This window comes from Pollachius pollachius (genome assembly GCF_949987615.1).
Source record: "Pollachius pollachius genome assembly, chromosome: 9".
Classification (NCBI taxonomy): Eukaryota; Metazoa; Chordata; class Actinopteri; order Gadiformes; family Gadidae; genus Pollachius; species Pollachius pollachius.
In genome coordinates this window covers 14,010,098-14,023,054 of record NC_136942.1, presented here as the reverse complement: position 1 = coordinate 14,023,054, position 12,957 = coordinate 14,010,098, and the positions used below count along the sequence as shown (strand labels likewise).

Below are 12,957 nucleotides of genomic sequence, written 5' to 3'. Positions count from 1 at the left end.
CCCGCCACCCTGTTTGGTTTGGATCATGGCAACAGTCCTTGCAGGCCATCATCCTGACACCACTGATTGATGCGCTCCATCCAGCCCGGGAGCTCTTGGCTGTTGCACGGTTTCCCTAGCAACCAGACCATTTTTTTGTGCAGATGGGCTACTTGGCTGGGCTGTTATTGGAATTAAACATTTCAGTTATTCAATTGGGGATAAAAAAAATATTGCTTTGCAGAGGACAGCATGGTTGATTGTTCATTTCCCCCCCAATGTAGGAGTTGGTTTCTGACATGGCAAAAAAAAAATACAGTATTGTGTGTATTGTATTGAAGTACATATACATATATGTTCATATATATTCTGGTTCAGAAATCACAGATGATTACTAAACACACTTAAATCGCAGGCAAGAATGCTCTGTGTCTCCAACCATGAGTCTATTGAACAGGAAGCCCTAGGCAAACAAACCTGATTCCAATGCTGAATTAAAATAATATTCCTGTTAGTAAAAAACCATGTAGCATACACAGTACTACGTTTTCCTCTCAGTATTAACTTGTATTATTCATGTTCTAAAGCTGTGTGCATGTCTTGGTTTATGTCTCCTAAATTTTCTGTTTGTGTTTGGTTTGCAAGTCAAGTTGCCTTACCTCCTTCCAAAGTAAAACAAAAAAGAAAAACATTCATTGATTGGTGTTAGGCTAAGCACATAAGGCCTATTTATGTTATGCCTTCAGACCTGGCCCGCGGATGTGGGGTCAGTAACAGAGTGGGTCGTTGTTAACCAGGGTGGCAGGACCAAGCCCCGGGTTTAGAACTAACACCTATTTGAAAAGTTTAATTTCTTGCTAATTTGCTCACGTACCTGGCTGACGTGATGGTCTTGTGATTTCTGTGTAAATCATTGGTCTTTTCATTGACTAACATTAACTATCATTTACATTTAGGGCATTTAGGAGACACTTTTATCCAAAGCGACTAACAGTAAGTACATTTGTCAGAAGTAAGAGAAACAAATACATCGCTGTTGGTACAGTGAAGATGTTCACAGAACCAAGTGCCAAGCACAGATGCTAGGTTACCACAAATGCTAGGTTAACCCATTCCTCGTATACACCAAAGATAGTTAGAAAAATACGCTACACAATGCAAAGTACTATTTTTAAGTGCAAGGACGTACAACCATAAATTAGTGCATGAGAGGGCTGTTTTTAGGAAATTGGGGGGTAAGGGAGGAGGCTATGCAAAGTCCAGCTAAACTCTGAACTATCGTAAGGAGTTAAACTCTTATAAGATAGGTTGGCTGTTTTTTTTTAGACTGCAAGAGGCAGCCTTATCCACGTATTTGTTAACAGCCCTGTTTTATCTTCATGTCAGTGACCGCGTGTTTTTAATATTCGACCCAAGGCAATTCTGCTTGTTTTTGAATGGCCTTCACACGTGCATGCACCTTGACTCATCTTAAGCAACCTCATTGCATTCAATGATCGCTACAAAAGGCTGATGAGCAAGACGGGACTATGTTAACATCACACTCCCAAAATGACTCTCCGGAATCTGTATCCATTCCAAGTTTTCCGCCATGACAACAAAACGAACAAGGATGTCCCTTTCTTTTCTCATGTTTGTCTCTTACTAAAGTACGATACTTGAAGTACAGCAAGAAATGTACGTCGCCTCAAGGTTATATACAGAGAGACTCACTATTTGCATTTTCCTGCATAAGCATACATTGAGCATCTTGTGATGCACCTACTTGTGAAGGGCAGTTTCGGTTATTAAACATGTTAATTCTTCGTCTCGGGCCTGCGGGGTACACGGAAGGAAATACACTTGCAAAGGTCATTTGTACAGTCAAACTGAACCTTAACAACCTTAAATTCCTTAAACTAATGTTCAACACCTGCTGCTAATATTATATCATATTACATTATCAAAAATATATTGTAGTAAAAAAAAATCACTGTCATAATCATAAAGTACAACCTTTTGACCTCCACAGCAACTCCACAGTAACTAAGTTCAAGGTTTCTCACTCCGCGAGACCCAAACATAAAACATAAACAAGTAACCTAGCAAAGCACCCCCCCCCCCACGCAGTCGTTACATTCATAATATTTCGGAGTCACACACAGCTTTTGGCCTTTATCATATATTATAATGTTCTCAAATACGAGGCGGAGGCAGTGTCTAGTCCACGGTTTATTCAACCATCAAACTGTATTCAATTCCGAACGGTAGGAATAGTAATGGTAAATTGGCGCGCTTCTCGTGCCGCCATCGAGATATGACTTTTGGTCCATATCGCCCAGCCCTACAAGAGCATAGACCAGAATGGCAACTGTGTAGTACAGTACAGGTCCACTGAATCTGGCCTGTCAGCTTTCTCCATTAGAGCTGCAAACTTTTGAAACATGATCCCCAGCACTATCAGATAATGCTCAACCTTCTCAGTTTTAAATCACTTAACCTAAATCATAACTGGAACATTACTAATCATTTAACCATTAATTGCAAAGTACTAAACATAAGACATAAAACATTTTAAAAAAAGGATGATAATAGTTTTCAATGGGAAGTGCCCCTGTCGTAATTATATCATTTGATGCCATCATTCTCTTGTGGATCTCCCTGCTCACGGACCTCAGATGAAATATAGCAGTCTAGTTAACTGGTACAGTGGAAACATCCACTTTTGACAAAGTGGATCATAATGTTTAAAAACGACTAACTACCTTAGTCATAGCTCTATATTGCATTACATATGATGGGTTACGTTCTGATATTGTTTCTGTCTACAAGGGTGTAACACAGGGTTTGGTATTAGGTCCACTGTTATTCAATACATGCATAAATAATCTTTGATATTGCACGTCAAAATGTTTTTGATTTTAAATTGTTATGCTGATGACACTGTGACATACTACTGTGTCAAGGCCATTGAATTCTCAATGCAGAGAAGACCAAGCTTATCTTGTTAACTCCTCTGTTCACTCTAGGAATAGGCCACAAAGTGTGGCCTATTAACCATTACAACTCACACTTTTCCTGGATCATTTCATTATCCATTTATCAAAAATAGAAATCCAGTGACCCATCTCTCACTGGTATGCATCTCGTTCCAGTTGTATTTGAAAGCTTGTGCTCTGCAGAAAAACCAAGAGCCCATTCCTGATGCTATTTTTCCCATATTGTATCCGGCCTGTCACTGTCGCAATGCCCTGATAAGTAGCCCACGGTGATGGCTGAAAACAATGCTGTATCGTCCATTAAGCTAAACTTTAGATTCTGAGAGGCTACAATGGACTGTGTGCAAAGGCTGTCCTCCGCTTTAAGGTACTCAAGAAAATTGAATTGCAGGTGTAGAATAATATATTGTGATCGATTTGGTGCCATTGGTTATGTGTACGGGCAACATCTGCTCTCATAGGAAAGGTTTGTGGATGTGTGACAGTGGTCCAGTTGGTACAGTTTCCACAGAAGCCCAGAATGTCCCTCAAGAGGTCAACAATGTGGGTCGGCACAGCCTCTCTGCTGACAAAGCACTTCCTGTCACAATAGAATAGCCCTATCTAGCAAATTAAACGTGATTCTGGGTTGCAACTTTGGACATATTTGCCTGCATGAATGGGTTATGGGAAGAGTTTTGTGTGGCCTTCAAAGGAGCAGTTGGACAACATCCAAGCTCGAACAAAAGAGCTTTGGTTCCAACCCATGGCCACAAAGACCTGCGGCCTCCAACGTTGGTCAGTATAGCCACTGTGTCCGTTGGCCGGCTGGCTTTATAGACCTGCCAAAACCCTGCAGACTAATGGCAACACGTTCTGCAGTATGGTTGCTATCTTACAGTATGTATCAGTAGAGACCATAATATAATACAAACCACCAAATACATTCAAAGATCAAAAGTAGTGACGGTGATGTACGGTTTGTTTGACTTCATGTCCAATCACTTCAAGTTGCACAGTGCACAGGTGTATACGCTCCTACGCCTTTAGTTGGGTGGTGCAAGGCAGGGCTTTGATTTGGCAATACTTCGACAGATATCAGGGACTGACTATCCAGATGACCTCACAAGGAATGTGCCATACTCTGTGTAATACATAAAGTAAAGATGTAAAGTCATTAAAGAGTGCATGACTCTAGCGTGCATGCTAGAGTCATAGTCACCTCATGATCTGCAAGAAATGGGCAACTGCCTTTTAGTTTTGAACAATAAAAGTAAAGCCTTGTTTCTGAAGTTGGACATTCTGTGAGCTTCTCTGACAAGTAACTTTTCCTGTGGCTTGAGCTTGGCACTCAGACAGTGTCTGTCTAATGTCTGCCTTTGGAATATTAATGATTTAATGAGTTTCCATGTGCAGTCATGGCTGTAATTGTGTTAAATGATCCGGCCAGCCCCTTGTGTAAACGCAATACCAGCTTTGCTTTAATCCCCACATCCTCATTGACTAGCCGGAGATGGCCGCAATTATAGTTTTGCCCTTAAAGACCAGGTACACTTAAGACAATTCTCCTGCTCCATTCGAACCCTACCCTGCCTGAGCCATCCCTTCACTCATTTAATGAACTTTCAGAAAGAACTTGACAGGCCACTTCCTCTTATCCTTTTGTAACCCCTTCCTGGCGCTGGAAGTGTAATTATTATTTAAGGTTACTATATAAATGTCCAGGACAAACAAATAAAGATAGAACAAATATACATTTATTTGTGCTATATCAAAGTCAGTACTCATGCACTAGAAAACCCTTGAACAAAATAACAAACTGCACGTAAAATGGAATTGTATTTTAAACCACAATAACATATGAACACAAATAACATGAACTGATTTGCCTGCGGTGAACCGGTTCGACCTCTTTAAATGTATCTACTACCAAGCGCTTGGGTTTCTAACCGTTGCGGCCCATAAATTGGTGCACATGGAGAAAAACAATCCTTAGTTGCTTTAAGGAGCAACGACACCCTCCGTCACTCACGTATCCACAGGAATGAACGAGCAGCACGGCAGAGTCAACGAGCTGAGTCGAAAAGCTTGGTTAACAACCAAACGATGAAGGCGAGATAAAAAAAAAATGGTAATCCAGTGTGCAACGCAGTTCCGGTAGCAGAGTCCCTCCTTGGTTAGCTGCAGCAGCTAACCAACGTCTTTTTGTGGGTCCCTACACTTTATATTCCGATGGTTCTGCCTTACCCGCTTTTCTCTTCTTAGTGATCTATTTTTGTTGTTGTGATGTTGTGTATTTATTTACAGTATATTACACCATCGTCTATCTTGGGTTAGCGAGGCTGAGAGTGCTGTATATTTTCCATCTATCAAGATTAAGCGTTGCGGAAATCGCAACCCCCCCCCCCCCTTCCACTTGTTACACTGGAATATTTCTTCCGGAGTGCCAGGGGCAAAGAACTGCCGCTTGGGGATTGCAGAAACCTAATCAACTATATTTAATAGACCTCATCTAAATTGTAAGGTTATTGAGATTGTGGGTTGCGTTTGGTTTAATGCTGATTAATGTTTCAGGGTCATACATGAGGAACACAAGGGTGTACACACACACACACACACACACACACACACGCACACATAGAAATTGCAGCTTTCATTCTTGTCTGACTGGAAGCGTCTTAATTGAATCAGCACTTGATTGGTCATTAGCTAACCTGCCAAACTGCAGTTTATGCTTTCTGCGCATTGACCTGCCAATGGCCTAATAATATTGCCGAAAGTGCTTGTTTCTATTTCTTCCATTTATCAAATGAGTATCCTCAATCCTTTAATTTAACATCTTGGAATATGTCAGCACATGCTTCAATATTTTGGCGTGGATGGCTCAGGTGGGAATCAATGTACACGGCCACATGTTATTAGCAATAAACAGATGTTATTGTCTTTGTCCTTTTTCGCAAATGGATCCTGCGGATTGTACGGGCTAATGATGCAGAAGAAAGTGTGCCTGCTGAAATACTTTGTGTTGTTCTGCAAATGGTAGACGTGCAGAGCTCCTGCTCTGCCGGTGGTCGTGTGGCTTTAAATCACCTTATTAATCTGCTTCCCTTACTGAGGATGTCTGGCCCAGGCCGGCCTCCATTAAGAGAAGTCCATTATACAGCTAGAGCACTTTGCAGGAACGTGTGTGTGTGTGTGTGTGTGTGTGTGTGTGTGTGTGGGTTAAATGTTTAGAAGAGTTTATGCCAGTTTCACAACAGAAAGAGTGGGTGTGTTCGTCTTGAGGTTAGGCTTTGCCTTAATGAAACCCTTGAGAGCGGAGCGATTAACAATATTTTGCTGTAGAACACTTAAGTCTACAATGTCTGGTACAGATGTCTTTACCTGTGGCCATTAGAAAACAATAACGAGCCTTATTGGCGCTTTGTAATGCTGTACTTTGGATCAAATGTGTTGTTTTTCGTTTCTATTTGTTTGAAGAGGGATAATACCAGCGCCTTAGTTACGCGTCTTGTGTGCACATGAACACAACATATTTGACAACATCCACCATCATGCCGTACATATGGCTATTTGAAAAACAATAAGTTTGTAATTTTTCCATATGTTACGGATTCTCCCTGTGTGCAGCAGCCAACCATTTACAGAGGATATACATTCTAACCATGCCCTGTCCTGTGCTCCGTCTCCTCAGAGATCCGGGCCCAGCTGGTGGAGCAGCAGAAATGTCTGGACCAGCAGACGGACATGAGGGTCCAGCTGCTGCAGGACCTCCAGGACTTCTTCCGGAAGAAGTCTGAGATCGAGATGGAATATTCCAGAAACCTGGAGAAACTGGCCGAGCGCTTCATGGCCAAAACGCGAAGCACCAAAGACCACCAGCAGTACAAGTAAGGAGACCTTAGTCCAATTGTCGCTCCTACAAGTGCTCCTAACTTGTTTATCAATGTGTGTTTTGTTTTATAGGGTGCATTTGAATATAGACTTTCGTTATCAGTTTAGTTGCCATATCCTTTCCCTGTATCTTTCTGTCGTCTGGCTTGGCTGTTGTTTAATAGTCAGAGTGCCTTCGGTCCTGGTCTCTGTTTCGCATAAAAGCCTTCTCATTGTCTGTACCGCCCAATTCTTATGAATCCTCTTGCATTGGGGAAGCTAAATAGAATTCACATTTGATGTAATTACATAGATAGGATCTTTCTGCATGGGAAAATACATTTGAATGATTATATTGCTGATGCAATCATTCAGTCTTGGTTTCATATGGAAAGTTGGTGGGGAACAGCGACCTGGACCTTAGGGATGGCCATTTGTTTCTATTGTTTTCCGATAAACACAGATTCCATACATGAGACTTGGCTTCTAGAGACTAGTCTCTTTGCCTTTTCCATTCATTTCCTCCTTGAAACCAGTAGAATCCGAAACCGATGGATAATCCCACTGCATACCAATAATTTGTATAGATAAAAAAAAATCATCAATCATTGTAAGTTATTTGGGGAGTAGTAAAGAAAGTCAATTGAAATATTGAAATTTGATATCTGTATTACACCTGGGGCTGAAGTAATCCCTTGAGTAATGAGTGTAGGCTACATTCAAATATTGTGGGGCAGCTGACAGCCCATCTCTCAGCAACCTGGTTGTGTTTCAGCAAGAAATGGGATTGGGGAGTTTTGGATCTCCCTGGGAGAGACACTGATACCCTCATGCAGGGCTACTTATAACTAGGAGGTCTTCAGTTGTCAAGACCTACAGAGAAACCATATCTCCTGCAGATCTCAGGCAAAAACTCAAAGATTACATTCATTCATTCATTAGTGGATACTATTTTTTTGTTTAATTATTTAACATCAAGTTGCATGTTGTTACCAGAGACCAAATAGTCAGTTTTCTAAATCTTTCACACTGGAACGGTTTGTTATTTTTACTTGAGAAATGACAAAGTAAATCACGAGTCGATTGATAGTGAGTGTATGTCGCTAATCGTTTGAGCGTTGATGAGGGATCCCTTCGTCTTGCTGTCTCTCCCTTTCAGTCCCTCTGTCTGTTCTTGTCTTTTTAATGTTGTATTCCGTGCACCTCGCTCCCTTACTCCAGCGCTCTCCACATGGGGCATCACAGCATGGCTCCGCCATTCCAGGATGTTGATACGCCGTTGAGTCCGCTGCACTTGGCGGCCTCGTTTTGCTGTAGGAGAACGCTCACGGAAAGAGCAGCCATTAGCATATTGTTTGAACATGCGCTGGAGTGAAATTTTCTTTCCTTTTCCTCTACCCAAAGTGTGTGTGAGTGTGTCTTTCTTCCTGAATAGACTGTTGCATTCATGTTCATGCAGTTGTTTTTGTTGGACTCAGTGGTGCATCAAGAGGTATAATTGTATTCATTGTGGCTCTAGCACAAATCCACTGTGTGGTAGGGATGAGAAAAATAATAGATTCTTCAATGCATCGTGATTCTCCCTAGAACGATTCCGTTTTGATGCAGATTAATAATCAGAATTAAAAATAAATATATATATATATTTGTTCGCCTGCTGCAACATTCCGTTTGCCAGAGAGGGATCATTTTAGTAATTTTAAAATTATTTAAATTATCTTCAGTGTGTGTTGGCCAATCTGATTTGTGTTGACATGATTGCGATTCAGCCTACGCATAGCATGCACGCAAACTCACATCCAGACACAAGAACTCCTTTTAATTCAAGAACAGCTTTTTCTTTGATGACATAGAAAAGAAGGATTAGAAAGAAAAGAAAACTTAAACCTATTTTTTTTACATACTTCCATATTGTGTTGTAATGCAAGCTGCATTGATTATTGCATTGTTCCTAGAAAGTCATATTTGTTACAAAAGCTTTTTCTCTAATAAAAGATTAGATAAGTTAATTCATCTGTTGATGTCTTTAATGATCATCCCTAAAGCAGGAAGTGATTAGCAAACTCTGAGTAGCAACATTTTTGAAAATCACGCATGGAAATGTACATAAAAAAAATTGTTGCGTCGATAATCGTTTTACAATCGAATCATTGACCTCATAATCGGAATTGAATCGTGAGGTGCCAAGAGATTCCCACCCCTACTGTGTGGCAAGTAATTTAGACTAAGCTGCATTAATGGGTTAGCATTAAAAAAAAGTGCAGCTAATTCGCTAGCCTATTAACTTAGACTTAATAGCCTTAAATTGGAAGCACCCTGATGGCGGGAACTACCGCTGTAAAGGTTGTATGTTAGCAGTGGGATGTTTTGTTAAGTTTAAGTCTCAGGTTAAACGTGAAAAGCTAAGTATTTCATGTTCTATTATTCGTATAGCATTAAAGCTAAAGTAAATATAGTTATTTTTCCAAACATATCCATGTTTAGTTATAGTGAGACTTTTTTGAGCAAGGAAAGCTGCTGATAGGGCACCGGGGATGGATAAGTAGAAGGTGTGATGGACCAGTTCCTCTTTTGGACATATTCCTCTGGTGACCAAAGCAATGTGGATGCTCTAGGGATTAGTCTTAGGTGTTTTGGGGATACAACAGGAATTGACAGACAAGACAAGACAGACAAGCTTTGTCAGCAAGAGTAACGATGAGCTAACCGCACCATAATAGGTGGTTTTGTGTGTTTATGACTTATATTAACAAAGACATTGTCTTCTGAAGTCCCTCAAATGTTCTTTGCTGAATTCAGCAGGCACAGCAAATGCTGATACTCTATACCCAAAGGTGTTTTTTCTATGTGACCTAACAAAAACAATGCGTTCATGTAATGGATAGCAGGCTATCTATTTGAGGTCAGTGACCAAGGTTGCGTGACCCATTATGGGAAACGTGCACACACAATAGGGATCAAACTCAAATGAGCAGATTGGATTTGGTCACGGTTAAAAAAAGATTTGCCTTAACTGCTCTGGTTATATCGGGATATCCCCATGCCTAGCCCACATTTCATCAGGTCGAACAGCGACACTAATAGTCAAACGTAAAAACTGTTTTTAGTCTATATGAATGAGCTACAATGCTACCTCCTTTTCAAACCTCGCACAAACCACCCAACAAACCTGCAAACGTACCTACGGCTCTTTGAGTTACAGTCCACCCACCCCCAGCCCCCGCCCAATGCCATTGAAGAGAACAACGGCCGAACCCACGAGGCGCACATTTCTCGTCAGTGCTGTTTACTGCACATCACCCAGTGCAACCCGGTGCACAATGGCTTTGCAGCGCTAGCAAAGCAAACACGCTTGCACACAGACGGGCGCATAGTGGACACACACAGTGAGACCTTATGCAGTGTGTTATCCAGAGTTTGTTCAGGGAGGGACAGAAGAATGGCGTGCAGGGGAATAATTCAATTATCGATGTTGTCAAAGCCTGCCCTGGTGGCGTCTTGAATAGACACACTGTTCATCGAGAATAAAGTGTCTGGGTGAAAGACATTCTGTTACCTCCCGAAGGCTGCAGACCAAATCAGGCGCCACAGCCAAAGCCCCCAGTTCAACTGTTCGGGTGAATGAATGAGTTGAACTTTTGGGAGAAACGCATCCCAATGTCACGTGATTGGCCAACACAAACCGGCGTTCAGACCTGAAGACGCCAGTTGGATGTCTACTTGTTTAACGTGTAGCATTAGCATTGTACAGTGTACATTATACCTTCTGCTGTTTACCAAGCAACCCGTGGAGACGGGAGAGGGGCCGGTCGCCGCCGTGTTGTCCTTTCCGGAGCTGTACAACCCTGCCGTGAGGGAGTACACAACATAACGTCACATAAATGGGCCATGAGGTGACCTGGCCCAGCAGTCTGTGCTTAGGGCCGCAACGAGGGATTTGGTCTGAAGGAAGCCCAACGATGTTCATGCACTTGTTTTCAAGATCTAAGACGGATCTCCGGCTAGGCCTACAAAATACCAGATTCCTGCAAAATGCAAGCAGAGTTCTTTTTTGTGTTTGTTGAGAAAAATCCCCTGCACAAATTCGGCTGGAGCTGTATCTAGTTCATACTGAAACACAGTGTAGAATCTTTTATGAAAAATATAGAATCTTCTATTAAGATTATAACCCACATCTGAGACACATGCTACGTTCTTGGTATTAAGGAAACTGAGGAGCATAATGCCATATGTTACTTTTTTAAAGAATCTAACCCACATGCTGGAAGTGATAAAACAGTAGCGTGCGATCAAATGTTATCTGTGAAGCACAAATAGAAAATAGTTGAAAAGGGTTTTTGTTTTTATACACAGCACGCCGAAGAGCTTGTTATCTCGTATTGTGCAATCCTTCAGTTTCAAAGTTTCATCAATATATTTGTGAAAAGGGTTATGGACACGCATAAAACACACTCCCTCGCGCTCGCTCTCCCTCTGTCTCTTGCTCTGTCTCTCTCTCTGTCTCTTGCTCTGTCTCTCTCTCTGTCTCTGTCTACGTCTCCCCCGCCGAGTCCCTATGTGTTCTGACTCTGACGTCTGCTGTCCCGGTGTCCCGGTCCCGCGGTGCTCTGTTGGTGGATCTCTCTGCCTGACACGGTTCTCCTTCTGGCTGCAGAGGAAACGATGACATTGAGAACACTTCCCGTCATTATGATTCCCAGAAGTCATTGTGATCGCAGTGTCGCTCTCCCTTCCACCCCAATAACAAGCCTAGCTCTCTCTCCTTCCTCCTAAACCGCTCTGCTTTCCCCTGGTCCGGTCTAGCAAGGCTTCCTTTTTAATCAGATCACAAAGACTCTGTTGGGACCCACTGGTGTTTATTAGAGGGAATTCTCTGAGAAATCCTCGTATTTCTGCCCAGGGGTTTCTCTCAAGCAGAGAACCTACTCTGGGAAGATGTATTTGGTTCTTCCTTCGAAAGGAGAATGTTATGATTTCCAAGCCACAGGTAGAGTTTTGCAGTCTCAGGCGTTTATTTCTATGTCATCTTAACCTCATGTGACAAAAACCTGAGGACTAAACGTTGTGCAGATTGTCTGGTGTTTTCCTAGCAAGTCAAACAATCAGATGCATTATGTTCTCAGGGCAGTGTCCTGCTTCATTGCTATGCTTGACTCGAGCAGATCATCATCTTCAAATGCTTACTGTAATCACATTGTTTCATTGCCACTGTCCAAAATACAAACAAGAATGAGAGTATCCTCAGTGAACTAAAGATCTATATATTTTTTAGTAGACTTCACATGTCCCTTCTTACTTGGTAGGTCAACCTTATTTTTAATGACCAACTTCATGCACACCTGAATTATTAACTGCAGCATTCTTTATTTACTTGCATACTTACTGACCTATGCTGTCCCTAGGTTAATTCATATCCAGTTGAAGTATTGAGGCGTTAAAGGCTCATGAAAACGGGGCACTGCATCGATGTGCTGTTCAGCTTTTAGACAACATTCCCGGACAATACAAAACATTTCCTAAATACTAGAAACTTCCACCTGCTTGCGTCACGCGAGATTTGCTTCCTGTTTTCGTGTATCATGACTGGCAGGGTGTCTGTCTGTCTGTCTGTCTGTCTGTCTGTCTGTCTGTCTGTCTGTCTGTCTGTCTGTCTGTCTGTCTGTCTGTCTGTCTGTCTGTCTGTTGTCTGTTAGGTTGTTTAGCAGAACACTGTGATCTAGTTCAAGGCTGGGTCACCCGCTCAGAAAGAGTGCAGAGTTTCACCTGTCATGTTGACATGCGTTGCCTGTCTTGGCCAGCTGACCTTGGGACAGATGGAGGGGTGGTGGTGGTGGTTTGTGGGGGGGGGTGGAGGTACAGAGGCAAAGTGTCCAAACGTTTTCCGGCAGCCTCGTCCCAGACCCCATTTCTGAAGCGCAGGCGGGCACACTGACACACGCTCACATATTTGTTGCTTTTTAGCGGGCAGGAGGAATGTTACGGAGCATGCCAGAGGAAGTCGGCCTGCGGGCCTTTTGCTTACTCAGGGCCCCAGCTCGGCTCAGCCCGGCCTGGACAATGTCCTGCAGTCAGCCCAGCCTTCACAATGTCCTACAGTCTGCCCTGCAGCAGCGAGCCCACGGCTCAGGAAGCAGCAGCGACGTGTATC

General features: G+C 42.4%; 1 protein-coding gene across 4 annotated transcripts in view; it reads left to right on the top strand.

The window, feature by feature from the left end:
• srgap1a (SLIT-ROBO Rho GTPase activating protein 1a) overlaps positions 1-12,957 on the top strand; it is a 73,775-nt gene that overhangs the window by 18,544 nt on the left and 42,274 nt on the right. For all 4 annotated transcript variants that reach the window (XM_079743190.1, XM_079743192.1, XM_079743189.1 and 1 more), the window contains one exon: positions 6,631-6,826. In XM_079743190.1, the coding sequence (XP_079599316.1) occupies positions 6,631-6,826 (196 nt within the window). The remainder of the gene's footprint in view (positions 1-6,630; positions 6,827-12,957) is intronic.